The sequence below is a fragment of the Chiloscyllium plagiosum genome, unplaced genomic scaffold, assembly GCF_037043375.1.
Source record: "Chiloscyllium plagiosum isolate Xiang-an unplaced genomic scaffold, Cpla_swu_hap1 HiC_scaffold_45, whole genome shotgun sequence".
Taxonomy (NCBI): Eukaryota; Metazoa; Chordata; class Chondrichthyes; order Orectolobiformes; family Hemiscylliidae; genus Chiloscyllium; species Chiloscyllium plagiosum.
This window is the reverse complement of record NW_028270183.1, coordinates 7,696,886-7,711,896: the sequence shown is the minus strand read 5'-3', so window position 1 is coordinate 7,711,896 and position 15,011 is coordinate 7,696,886. Positions and strand designations below refer to the sequence as shown.

The 15,011-nt window shown below is 49.9% G+C and overlaps 1 protein-coding gene across 1 annotated transcript in view; it reads left to right on the top strand.

The window, feature by feature from the left end:
* The window catches only part of LOC122552376 (uncharacterized), a 372,305-nt gene that overhangs the window by 120,177 nt on the left and 237,117 nt on the right, over positions 1–15,011 (top strand). Inside the window, exon 11 of the mRNA XM_087983386.1 lies at positions 2,418–2,480. Within this exon, the coding sequence (XP_087839512.1) occupies positions 2,418–2,480 (63 nt within the window). The remainder of the gene's footprint in view (positions 1–2,417; positions 2,481–15,011) is intronic.

The following is a 15,011-nucleotide window of genomic DNA, read 5'->3' as shown; positions in this document are numbered from 1 at the left end:
TGTTTCTTATTGAAAAGCTGAGCTAGCTGTAATCGTCAGTTTGAAAGTTTAATATGAGGTGGTTTGCACTGAATGGAAACATGCAGAGCTGAAGGCACTGAGCTACCTGGGGACCCTGGCTGGATATGGTCACAGTAATGAGCTGGGATGTGAAGGGTGAATGCAGATCAGATATTGCAGTGTCGATTGTCCAGACGCAGTCGGGATTATCAGTGGCAATGTCTTACGGTCCCCTTATGTCACAGAGTTCTTGTCCTCCCAGTCCGGAGGAGGTAACAATGGCTTCTGATTGTGGACTTACAGACAGAGAGACTCGGTGTGAGGGAGCACAGGCCACTTTAAGAAGCCTCTTTCCCCGACATGGAGTTCCCATAGCGAGCAGATGTGCAGGACCCCGTTTTCTGATTTGTGATCGGGTTGTGAGCAGTGCTGTCAGGGCCAGTACCTTATTCAACCCTCACTAAAGCCCCAGCAAGAGGGTTCGAACCCCCTTTCATATACCTGCAGCTGGGGAGCAGGCACATGCAAGCTGCGACCCAGTCACAGTGAAGAGTTGAGGGAGATTCTGGGGTCCTCTGGACGTACGTTAAATTGGAGCTGTTGTTAGGCTATTCGGTCCATCGGGCCTGCAGGACCATTCATAGGCACAGAAAGTAGGAGCAGGAGTAGGCCATTCGGCCCTTTGAGACTGTTCCACCATTCGGTATGATTATGGTTGACCATTCAACCCCATTCCCATTTTGGCCCCATTCCCTTTGATCCTTTTCCTCCAAAGAGCTATATCAAACTCCTCCTTGAAACGATTCAATGTTTTGGCTTAACCACCTTCTCTGACAGAGAATTCCACAGGCTCCCCCACTCTCTGGTTGAAGACATTTCTCCTCAGCCCAGTCAAAAATGGCCTACCCCATGTATTTAGTCTGTGACTCCTGGTTCTGGACTCCCTTGGTCATCAGGAATGCCCTTCATTCGTTTACCCCATCTAGCCATCTTATAGTTTATAGGTTCCTATACCGTATTGGACTTTGCCTCCACTTTCTTAACCATTTCCCTATATGCCTCTAGATCCACAGAGTCCAAAGCTTGTCTATCCCTGCCTGAAAAGTGTGGAAGCTCAGTGTTTTGGGCTGGAGACTTCCAAAGATTCATGACCCTTTGATTGAAGTAATTCCTTGCCAGCTCAGTCTGAAATGCTCACGCCTTCACCAATCTCACTGTAGACCATTCCCAAGTTCCTTCTGAGACTGGAATGGGACCTCTCATACTTCCAAACCCCAGAGAACACAGACAGTTACTCTGCTGAATTTATTCTCTGGTGGCGTGTGTGTGTGTGTGTGTATGTGGACCTCCAAGGCCAGTGTGTGGCTGTGAAACCAGACGTCAATGCGCCCCACACCGATTAGCTTATGCCTAACCTCTGAGCATCGAGGGAGCACAGATTTGGAGCCCATTTATTCAGAGACCCCTTGTTAGAGGCCACTCCCATCATCCCAGTGGCGAACCCAAGTCAACCATCCTTGCAACATCTCCAAACCTAGTACATCCTCCCTTAAATATAGAAACCAAGACGGGGGTCCACAGAATTCTAGACATAGTCTCGCTCAATGCAGCTTTGATGCCCTTTCCATGACTTTGCCACCCAGTGTGTCTTTGTGATGGGCATGAGGCATTGATAAAGGGGATCTTGGAGCATGCACACACACAGACACACATGCACACACATATGCAGACATAAACACAGATGCACACACACCAACATAGATACACATGCACAGACACACGCACACACAGACACATACAAAGGTACACACACAGGCACACACACACACAGACACATACCCAAACACATACACACCCACATAGACATACACGCACACCCACATGGACAAACACAGATGCATACACATACACATACACAGACACACACAAGCACAGACTCACACACAGGTGCGCACATTGATGCACACACAAGTATGCACACAGATGCACACACAGAGACAGACACAGACACACATGTACACACAGACACGCATAAGCACACAGACAAACACACACACAGGCATAAACTCATACAGACACACATGCGCACACTGACACACACACAAACACACATGCGCACACTGACACACACACAATCACTGACACTCGCAAACAGACACACACATTTTAAATGGGATCAGTTTTCCCAGGATGATGAAGGAGTCTTCTTCCAATTACCTTGGTCCCGTCTCCTGGGGGATGAAGGACACAGTCAAAATACTTGCCCCTTGCGTCCGTTCGGCATTTTCCCAGTGACAGAGCGGGAAAGAGAAATCTGGTAAAGATTAAGTATCTCTGGAGAATATTTTTCGCTAGCTCCAGCTGCAATCACGTGATGTCAGAACGGTTTGACCTCTCTTTTCAACTCTTTCTGACAGGGTCTTCCAGGAACTCCAGGGCTGAAGGGTGTGCGTGGACAGCCTGGTAACCCAGGGCAACCGGTAAGTGTTGGCACCCGATCATCACGGTAGCACCCCACGGAACTGAAAGCTGGACCCTGGGTATAGCCCCTCAGAAGGGGGCATGGCCACAGTTACTTCTACCCTCATCTGGGGTTGACGTGGGGAGAGGGTCACAGAGGGTTCTGCCAAGATGCCCTAGGCGGAGGATCGGTGGGTCACTGAGGATGGCGTTACTTTGGGGCAAATTTTCCCACGTTGTGAGCGAGGGCAGCAAGGAACATTGCAGGCTGTTCCTCAAGAGAATCTCCGAGCTGGGGATATTCCTGAGCCTTTGTGCAAGGGGCTGCCCATGGGCTTTTCAGGAACATCCATGGGTTCTGACTCTCAATGCTTTCCATGTGATGTTTCCGCTCCCTTGCGCAGTAAACACTACAATATGCTGGACAGGTCTCTGCTATTGTTCTCCGAGTGGTGAGGGGAGAGGCCATTTGAGATCAGACGAATCTGAGCCAACAGATGATTCGAAACACATACAGTGCAGCAACAAAATGCCACGTATCACAGCAACAAAGGATATGAGCCACACGTTTTACGAGGGGGAGGAAGATTTTGGAGGTAATTAGTTCAGGCTCACTGAATCCTTTAAAGACGTTTTGACCAGGGATCTGGAAACCTACAAATGAGAAGGTTGACATGTCTGAGAAATTTCACACCTTGATAATTGCCAGGCAATTTATTTTTTTTTAACATATTCTCACTGTCATTTTTGTCTGATTTGTGTTAACTTCCCTCACTTTCATCCTCTCCCTATCACAGTCTCTCCTTTATGATTTGTCTCACCCTCTTTGCGTTCTCCATCCCCACATTCAAGCCCTTCTTAGCTCCCTCGCGTTGTTTCTAGTCTCCTTCCTTACCCCTTGGCCCTTCATTCCAGCGTTGTTGCTTCTCGTTTCCCCGTCGCGTTCTTGGGAGGCCCTCGCCATCCATGTTTACCCCAATCCCTCTCCCCTCAAAGTAACCCAGTCCCACCCTGAGCCAGCGCAGTGTTTGGGAGGGATGGTAGGCGAAGGGGACGGGGGAGCTCATTGGGAGGGATGGTGGTGGGGGGTGGGGGGTGACATTGGGAGGGGCGGTGGGGGAGGGGGGAGATTGGGAGGGATGGTGGGGGAGGGGGACATCGGGAGGGACGGTGGGGAGGGGGGAGATTGGGAGGGATGGTGGGGGAGGGGGGGCATTGGGAGGGACGGTGGGGGAGGAGGGGCATTGGGAGGGACGGTGGGGGAGGAGGGGCATTGGGAGGGACGGTGGGGGAGGGGGGTCATTGAGAGGGACGGTGGGGGAGGGGGGACATTGGGAGGGGCGGTGGGGGAGGGGGGGACATTGGGAGGGGCGGTGGGGGAGGGGGGGACATTGGGAGGGGCAGTGCGGGAGGGGGGAGATTGGGAGGGACAGTGGGGAGGGGGGAGATTGGGAGGGACGGTGGGGGAGGGGGAAGACTGGGAAGGATGGTGAGGGAGGGGGATCATTGGGAGGGACGATGGGGGAAGGGAGACATTGGGAGGGACGGTGGGGGAGGGGGGACATTGGGAGGGAAGGTGGGGGAGGGGGGTACATTGGGAGGGAAGGTGGGGGAGGGGGGTACATTGGGAGGGAAGGTGGGGGAGGGGGGTACATTGGGAGGGACGGTGAGGGAGGGGGGACATTTGGAGGGACGGTGGGAGGGGGCGACATTGGGAGGGGCGGTGGGGGAGGGGGGAGATTGGGAGGGACGGTGGGGGAGGGGATACATTGGGAGGGGCGGTGGGGAGGGGGGAGATTGGGAGGGACAGTGGGGGAGGGGGGAGATTAGGAAGGACGGTGGGGGAGGGGGATTATTGGGAGGGACGGTGGGGGAGGGGCGGACATTGGGAGAGGCGGTGGGGGAGGGGGGAGATTGGGAGAGGCGGTGGGGGAGGGGGGAGATTGGGAGAGGCGGTGGGGGAGGGGGGGGATTGGGAGGGGCGGTGGGGGAGGGGGACGGTGGGGGAGGGGGGACATTGGGAAGGACGGTGGGAGGGGCGGTGGGGGAGGGGGGGAGATTGGGAGGGGCAGTGGGGGAGGGGATACATTGGGAGGGGCAGTGGGGAGGGGGAGATTGGGAGGGACGGTGGCGGAGGGGGGAGATTGGGAAGGACGGTGGGGGAGGGGGATCATTGGGAGGGACAGTGGGGGAGGGGGGACATTGGGAGGGACGGTGGGGGAGGGGAGACATTGGGAGGGACGGTGGGGGGAGGGGGGACATTGGGAGGGAGTTACATTGGGAGGGGTGGTGGGGGAGGGGGATCATTGGGAGGGGCGGTGGGGGAGGGGGATCATTAGGAGGGACGGTGGGGGAGGGGGGTTATTGGGCGGGACATTGGAAGGGATAGTGAGGGAGGGGGATCATTGGGAGGGACGGTGGGGGAGGGGGTTATTGGGCGGGACATTGGGAGGGATAGTGAGGGAGGGGGATCATTGGGAGGGACAGTGGGGGAGGGGGGTTATTGGGAGGGATGGTGGGGGAGGGAGGGACATTGTGGGGGACATTGGGGGGACATTGGGAGGGATGGTGGGGGAGGGGGGTTATTGGGGGGGACGGTGGGGGAGGGAGGGACATTGGGTGGCCATTGGGAGGGACGGTGTGAGAGGGGGGTTATTGGATGGGATGGTGGGGGAAGGAGGGACATTGGGGGGGACATTGGGGGGACATTGGGAGTGACGGTAGGGGGGGATCATTGGGAGGGACGTTATTGGGGGGGCAGTGGGGGAGGGAGGGACATTGGGGGACATTGGGAAGGATGGTGGGGGAGGGGGGATATCGGGTAGACGGTGGGGGAGGGAGGGACATTGGGGGGGACATTGGGAGGGACGGTGGGGGAGGGGGGTTATTGGGGGTGATGGTGGGGGAGGGGGTTATTGGTGGGATGGTGAGGGAGGGGGATATTGGGAAGAACTGTAGGGGAGGGGGCTTATTTGGGGGGGATGGTGGGGGAGAGTGGGTTACTGGGAGGGCGGTGGGGAAGAGGGGTTTATTGGGGGGGACACGGGGGACATTGGGAGGGATGGTGGGGGAGGGGGGTTATTGGGAGGGAATGTAGGGGAGAGGGGTTATTGGGGGGGACGGTGGGGGAGGGGGGGGGGTTATTGGGGGGGGACAGTGGGGGAAGGGAGTCTCCTCTGTCTCTTTGATGTGTGGTCAGTGAGTCAGTCTCTGTGAGTTGTCCGACGAGGGACAAGCTGGACTGCTTCCCCCTCCAGTGCTGGCTTCTGTGTGTTTTTGATGCACAGAGCATCTGATTGACAGCAGTGTAAAGGAGCAGATGTTTGCCCAGAGGGTGGGGGTGAGAGAGACGGGTGGTGTTGGGGTGGGAGGGGGGCTGGTGGGTGGGCGTGATACCAGTTCCTGTACGTAGCACCAATCACCTCAGTGCTCTGTGGAAGAGCCCCTGAAGCAGGCAGCTCTGTTTTATTTGACTGGACGCATTCTTCCGAGTTTATTTGGATATAAATATCCCGTGGCTAGTTTCATTTACCTTGAAAGCAATGCTTTCTCCTTAAATTTACACACTTGATGAGCTTTCGACAAGTGTTAGGCTGAAGGCACAACTAAATGTTAGACATGCTATGAAACTGATGTGCACGGTTCAGTAACGCTGTCTGGCCTTTCCTGACATTGGCGTTACATATACAATTATAAAGGAACAGCAGTTCTGGAGGGAAAATAAAAGTAGAGATTGGGAGCAAGAGTAGGTCAGTTGGCTCTTTGAACCTGATCTGCCGCTCAATACAGAGTCATAGAGATGTACAGCACAGAAACAGACCCTTTGGCCCAACTTGTCCATGCTGACCAGGTATCCTAACCCAATCCAGTCCCATTTGCCAGCACTTGACCCATATCTCTCTAAACCCTTCCTATTCATATACCCATCCAGATGCGTTTTGCATGCTGTCATAGTACCAGCCTCCACCACCTCCTCTGGCAGCTCATTCTATACACACACCACCCTCTGTGTGAAAAAGTTGCCCCTTAGGTCCCTTTTAAATCTTTCCCCTCTCACCTTAAACCTATACTCTTTAGTTCTCAACTCCCCCATCCCAGGGAAAAATACCTTGTCTATTAACCCTATCCATGCCCCTCTTGATTTTATAAGCCTCTATAAGGTCACCCCTCAGCCTCCGACGCTCCAGGGAAAACAGCCCCAGCCTGTTCAGCCTCTTCCTATAGCTCAAACGCTCCAACCCTGGCAACATCCTTGTAAATCTTCTCTGAACCTTCTCAGGTTTCATAACATTTTTCCCAAAAGAGGGAGACCAGAATTGCACACAATATTCCAAAAGTGGCCAAACCAACGTCCTGTACAGCCACAACATGACCTCCCAACTCCTATGCTCTGACCAATAAAGGCAAGCATACCAAGTGTCTTCTTCACTATCCTGTCTACTTCTGACTCCACTTTCAATGAACTATGAACTTGCAATCCAAGGTCTCATTGTTCAGCAACATTCCTCAGGACCTTACCATTAAGTGTATAAGTCCTGTCCATGGTTGATCACCCTACTCAATAACCTGTCCTTGCTTCTCCCCCCTTATCGTTTGATCCTGCAGTGAGTGGATCAAAAGCCTAGCGGATCTTATTGACAATGAGATCCCTGATTGGGGTTGTTAACTTGGGCCATTCAGGGAGCTCTGGCTGACAAAGATAAACAGGAGATTGAGAAAGTCTTCTCTATCAGGGGACAGGCTGTGAGCTGGCTGGTTCAGAGGTCATGTACTGTGTGCATGTAAATAAAGGGTGATTTAATGAGTGGATACCGGCGTCTGTGCCATTATCTCAGATCCCTTTACTGCTATATCCAACTCCTTCGTGAAATCATTATCACATTCCAAGTCCACATTTCCAAGTCAGGGTGGTGTGTCACTTGGAGGGGAGTCTGCATGGGATGGTGTTTCCAGGTATCTGCTGGCCTTGATCTCCTCGGTGATAGCAAGGTGCTGTAGAAGGGACGAGAGTAGGTGAGTTACTCTGGTGCATCCTGTGGCTGGTACTCTGTGTTGGTGAGGTGAGTGAGTGTTGAAGGTAGTTTATGCACTGCCAACGAAATGGGCTCCCTTCTTCTGGATGGTCTTGAGCTTCTCGATTGTTGGAGCTGAACCCAAACAAGCTTTGGAGAATTCCAAGCATGTGGAAAATCCTTTGGCTCAACATCAATGCATTGTTTCTTGTCTCCCTCCATTGGTAGCATTCCCCTGCAGCACACCTCCTCTGCATTAAGATCGTCCCCATCCCCACCAAGAACTCAGCATTTGCAGACTTTGCTCATCCTTTATTGCAGCTCAGTCTTGGACTGAGCCGCGTCTGGCCATGATAGCAGGAGATAAAAGGTGGGCACTTCGAGGACAGGTTGCCCGGGAACCAGATCACATGAATCCTGCCGGCCGCCAGCTCCTGAACTTTGAACAAACATCGCGTCAGAAAATGCCGGGGTATGTGGGGAATGGGCTGAGGAGGTGGAAAAGCAGCACAGACGTGGCTAATTCATACAAATCAAGTATCAAACCAAATGTGTCAACCCTTCCTGATGCACCCTATCATCTCAATGACCCATAACCGTTGCCTGGAAAACTCATTGTTCTTTCCAAATCCTTAAAGGTTCTCAGGTGTTTGGCAGATTCCAAATCCCATACTGCTTTCCTCCAGGGCTCTGTTTTTGTGTTAATTGAAAATGCACATTTTGGCTCCAGTCCCTGTGCATGGAAGACACACACACATATGCTGCCCATTCAGCTGTCCAAACTGTAGCCCCCAGACCTTATCGGCGTGTGCCTTTTGTTAGGGTTTTTATTATGATGGGGAGGGATGGTTCTCTCAATTAAAAAAGCCAGGGACCCTCACGTGAAATACAATTCTGCCTCCAATAGGTGTCCCAATTGGGTTTGTGAGGGTTGAGGAGAGAAAGATGAGTTAGGTGACGGTTGTCTCATGTCCTGGAAAATTGCTCCGACAGGTCGAGGGAAGAGGATTTGCTCTTGTATGACACCAGTGGTCTTCCCTGAATTGGAGACATGTGGTTTGCATTGTCCTGACCCCCAGGCTATGAAGGTAGAGCTGCCAATTTCAGAGAAGGGAAGGAAAATGTATCTTTCAGCAGCATGTTTTAGAGAAACTTTGCTCATGACTGGGTACATTGCAGTGAACCCGATTGAGAATCTCTGTGCAGGTACAGTGATAAGCTTCATGGCTGAACTCCTGTTCCTGAGAGATTCTTGCATGCTTTTCATCTTTACAGCGATTTCCTTTGAACTCCAGAAGAATAATCATTCAGTCCTGAGAGATTCTCCATGTTCCAATCTCTGGGTTATTTCCACACTAACACATCCTGACCCTGTGGTATTTACACACTGTCTATCAGCTCCTGACCCTGTGGTATTTACACACTGTCTATCAACTCCTGACCCTGTGGTATTTACACACTGTCTATCAGCTCCTGACCCTGTGGTATTTACACACTGTCTATCAGCTCCTGACCCTGTGGTATTTACACACTGTCCATCACATCCTGACCCTGTGGTATTCACACACTGTCTATCAGCTCCTGACCCTGTGGTATTCACACACTGTCTATCAACTCCTGACCCTGTGATAATTACACACTGTCTATCAAATCCTGACCCTGTGGTATTTATACACTGTCAATCACATCCTGACCCTGTAGTATTTACACACTGCCTATCAGCTCCTGACCCTGTGGTAATTACACACTGTCTATCATCCCCTGACCCTGTGGTATTTACACAATGTCTATCACATCCTGACCTTGTGGTATTTACACACTGTCTTATCAGCTCCTGACCCTGTGGTACTTACACACTGTCTATCACATCCTGACCTTGTGGTATTTACACACTGTCTATCAAATCCTGACCCTGTGGTATTTACACACTGTCCATCAGCTCCTGACCCTGTGGTAATTACACACTGTGCATCACATCATGACCCTGTGGTATTCACACACTGTCTATCACATCCTGACCCTGTGGTATTTACACACTGTCTATCACATCCTGACCTTGTGGTATTTACACACTGTCTATCACATCCTGACCCTGTGGTATTTACACACTGTCTATCACATCCTGACCCTGTGGTATTTACACACTGTCTATCACATCTTGACCCTGTGGTATTTACACACTGTCTATCACATCTTGACCCTGTGGTATTTACACACTGTCCATCAGCTCCTGACCCTGTGCTATTTACACACTGTCTAACACATCCTGACCCTGTGGTATTTACACACTGTCTATCAGCTCCTGACCCTGTGTTATTTACACACTGTCTATCAAGTCCTGACCCTGTGGTATTTACACACTGTCTATCACATCCTGACCCTGTGGTATTTACACACTGTCTATCAAGTCCTGACCCTGTGGTATTTACACACTGTCTATCACACACTGACCCTGTGGTATTTACACACTGTCTATCAAGTCCTGACCCTGTGGTATTTACACACTTTCTATCACATCCTGTCCTTGTGGTATTTACACACTGTCTATCAGCTCCTGACCCTGTGGTATTTACACACTGTCTATCACATCCTGACCTTGTGGTATTTACACACTGCCTATCACATCTTGACCCTGTGGTATTTACACACTGTCCATCAGCTCCTGACCCTGTGCTATTTACACACTGTCTAACACATCCTGACCCTGTGGTATTTACACACTGTCTATCACATCCTGACCCTGTGGTATTTACACAGTGTCTATCAGCTCCTGACCTTGTGGTATTTACACACTGTCTATCAGCTCCTGACCCTGTGGTGTTTACAAAGTCTATCACATCCTGACCCTCTGGTATTTACACACTGTCTATCAACACCTGACCCTGTGGTATTTACACACTGTCTATCACATCCTGACCTTGTGGTATTTACACACTGTCTAGCAGCTCCTGACCCTGTGGTATTTACACACTGTCCATCAGCTCCTGACCCTGTGGTATTTACACACTGTCTATCAAGTCCTGACCCTGTGGTATTTACACAGTCTATCACATCCTGACCCTGTGGTATTTACACACTGTCTATCAACTCCTGACCCTGTGGTATTTACAAAGTTTCTATCACATCTTGACCCTGTGGTATTTACACACTGTCCATCAGCTCCTGACCCTGTGCTATTTACACACTGTCTAACACATTCTGACCCTGTGGTATTTACACACTGTCTATCAGCTCCTGACCCTGTGCTATTTACACACTGTCTAACACATTCTGACCCTGTGGTATTTACACACTGTCTATAAGCTCCTGACCCTGTGGTATTTACACATTGTCTATCACATCCTGACCTTGTGGTATTAACACACTGTCTATCAACTCCTGACCCTGTGGTATTTACACACAGTCTATCAAGTCCTGACCCTGTGGTATTTACACACTGTCTATCAACTCCTGACCCTGTGGTATTTAGACACTGTCTATCAGCTCCTGACCCCGTGGTATTTACACACTGTCCATCACATCCTGACCCTATGGTATTTATACGCTGTCCATCAGCTCCTGACCTTGTGGTATTTACACACTGTCTATAAGCTCCTGACCCTGTGGTATGTACACACTGTCTATAAGCTCCTGACCCTGTGGTATGTACACACTGTCCATCAGCTCCTGACCCTAAGGTATTTACATACTGTCTATCAACTCCTGACCCTGTGGTATTTACACACTGTCTATCCAACATGACTCTGTGGTATTTACACACTGTCTATCAGCTCCTGACCCTGTGGTATTTACACACTGTCTATCAACTCCTGACCCTATGGTATTTACACACTGTCTATCAGCTCCTGACCCTGTGGTATTTACACACTGTCTATCCAACATGACTCTGTGGTATTTACACACTGTCTATCAGCTCCTGACCCTGTGGTATTTACACACTGTCTATCAACTCCTGACCCTATGGTATTTACACACTGTCTATCAGCTCCTGACCCTGTGGTATTTACACACTGTCTATCCAACATGACTCTGTGGTATTTACACACTGTCTATCAGCTCCTGACCCTGTGGTATTTACACACTGTCTATCTGCTCCTGACCCTGTGGTATTTACACAATGTCTTTCACACACTGACCCTGTGGTATTTACACACTGTCCATCAGCTCCAGACTCTGTGGTATTTACACACTGTCTATAAGCTCCTGACCCTGTGGTATGTATACACTGTCTATCAGCTCCTGACCCTGTGGTATTTACACACTGTCTATCAGCTCCTGACCCTATGGTATTTACACACTGTCTATCAACTCCTGACCCTATGGTATTTACACACTGTCTATCACATCCTGACCATGTGGTATTTACACACTGTCTATCAGCTCCTGACCCTGTGGTATTTACACACTGTCTATCACACACTGACCCTGTGGTATTTAGACACTGTCCATCAGCTCCTGACCCTGTGGTATTTACACACTGTCTATCACATCCTGACCCTGTGGCACTTATACACTGTCTATCGTATCCTGACCCTGTGGTATTTACACACTGTCCATCGGCTTCTGACCCTGTGGTATTTACACACTATCCATCAGCTCCAGACCCTGTGGTATTTACACACTGTCTATCAGCTCATGACCCTGTGGCACTTATACACTGTCTATCATATCCTGACCCTGTGGTATTTACACACTGTCTATCAGCTCATGACCCTGTGGCACTTATACACTGTCTATCATATCCTGACCCTGTGGTATTTACACACTGTCTATCAGCTCATGACCCTGTGGCACTTATACACTGTCTATCATATCCTGACCCTGTGGTATTTACACACTGCCTATCAGCTCCTGACCCTGCCGTATTTACACACAGTCTATCACATCCTGACCCTGTGGTATGTACACACTGTCTGTCACATCCTGACCCTGTGGTATTTACACACTGTCTATCAAGTCCTGACCTTGTGGTATTTACACACTGTCTATCACATCCTGATCCTGTGGTATTCACACACTGTCTATCACATCCTGACCCTGTGGTATTTACACACTGTCTATCACATCCTGACCTTGTGGTATTTACACACTGTCTATCACATCCTGACCCTGTGGTATTTACACACTGTCTATCACATCCTGACCCTGTGGTATTCACACACTGTCTATCACATCCTGACCCTGTGGTATTCACACACTGTCTATCACATCCTGACCCTGTGGTATTTACACACTGTCTATCACATCCTGACCCTGTGGTATTCACACACTGTCTATCACATCCTGACCCTGTGGTATTCACACACTGTCTATCACATCCTGACCCTGTGGTATTTACACGCTGTCCATCGGCTCCTGACCCTGTGGTATTTACACACTGTCTATCAGCTCCTGACCCTGTGGTATTTACACACTGTCTATCAGCTCCTGACCCTGTGGTATTTACACACTGTCTATCAACTCCTGACCCTGTGGTATTTACACAGTCTCTCACATCCTGACCCTGTGGTATTTACACACTTTCTATCACATCCTGACCTTGTGGTATTTACACACTGTCTATCACATCTTGACCCTGTGGTATTTACACACTGTCTATCACATCCTGACCCTGTGGTATTCACACACTGTCTATCACATCCTGACCCTGTGGTATTCACACACTGTCTATCACATCCTGACCCTGTGGTATTTACACACTGTCCATCGGCTCCTGACCCTGTGGTATTTACACACTATCCATCAGCTCCAGACCCTGTGGTATTTACACACTGTCTATCAGCTCCTGACCCTGTGGTATTTACACACTGCCTATCAGCTCCTGACCCTGTGGTATTTACACACAGTCTATCAAGTCCTGACCCTGTGGTATTTACACACTGTCTATCAACTCCTGACCCTGTGGTATTTACACACTGTCCATCAGCTCCAGACCCTGTGGTATTTACACACTGTCTATCAGCTCCTGACCCCGTGGTATTTACACACTGTCCATCACATCCTGACCCTATGGTATTTATACGCTGTCCATCAGCTCCTGACCTTGTGGTATTTACACACTGTCTATCAGCTCCTGACCCCGTGGTATTTACACACTGTCCATCACATCCTGACCCTATGGTATTTATACGCTGTCCATCAGCTCCTGACCCTGTGGTATTTACACACTGCCTATCAGCTCCTGACCCTGTGGTATTTACACACAGTCTATCAAGTCCTGACCCTGTGGTATTTATACACTGTCTATCACACACTGACCCTGTGGTATTTACACACTGTCCATCAGCTCCAGACCCTGTGGTATTTACACACTGTCTATCAGCTCCTGACCCCGTGGTATTTACACACTGTCCATCACATCCTGACCCTATGGTATTTATACGCTGTCCATCAGCTCCTGACCTTGTGGTATTTACACACTGTCTATAAGCTCCTGACCCTGTGGTATGTACACACTGTCTATAAGCTCCTGACCCTGTGGTATGTACACACTGTCCATCAGCTCCTGACCCTGTGGTATTTACACACTGTCTATCAACTCCTGACCCTGTGGTATTTACACACTGTCTATCAACTCCTGACCCTGTGGTATGTACACACTGTCTATAAGCTCCTGACCCTGTGGTATGTACACACTGTCTATAAGCTCCTGACCCTGTGGTATTTACACACTGTCTATCAACTCCTGACCCTGTGGTATTTACACACTGTCTATCAACTCCTGACCCTGTGGTATTTACACACTGTCTATCAAGTCCTGACCCTGTGGTATTTACACACTGTCTATCAAGTCCTGACCCTGTGGTATGTACACACTGTCTATAAGCTCCTGACCCTGTGGTATTTACACACTGTCTATAAGCTCCTGACCCTGTGGTATTTACACACTGTCTATCAACTCCTGACCCTGTGGTATGTACACACTGTCTATAAGCTCCTGACCCTGTGGTATGTACACACTGTCTATAAGCTCCTGACCCTGTGGTATTTACACACTGTCTATCAACTCCTGACCCTGTGGTATTTACACACTGTCCATCAGCTCCTGACCCTGTGGTATTTACACACTGTCTATCAACTCCTGACCCTGTGGTATTTACACACTGTCTATCAACTCCTGACCCTGTGGTATTTACACACTGTCTATCAACTCCTGACCCTGTGGTATGTACACACTGTCTATAAGCTCCTGACCCTGTGGTATGTACACACTGTCTATCAACTCCTGACCCTGTGGTATTTACACACTGTCTATAAGCTCCTGACCCTGTGGTATTTACACACTGTCTATCCAACATGACTCTGTGGTATTTACACACTGTCTATCAACTCCTGACCCTGTGGTATTTACACACTGTCTATCACATCCTGACCATGTGGTATTTACACACTGTCTATCAGCTCCTGACCCTGTGGTATTTACACACTGTCTATCAGCTCCTGACCATGTGGTATTTACACACTGTCTATCAGCTCCTGACCCTGTGGTATTTACACACTGTCCATCACATCCTGACCCTGTGGTATTTACACACTGTC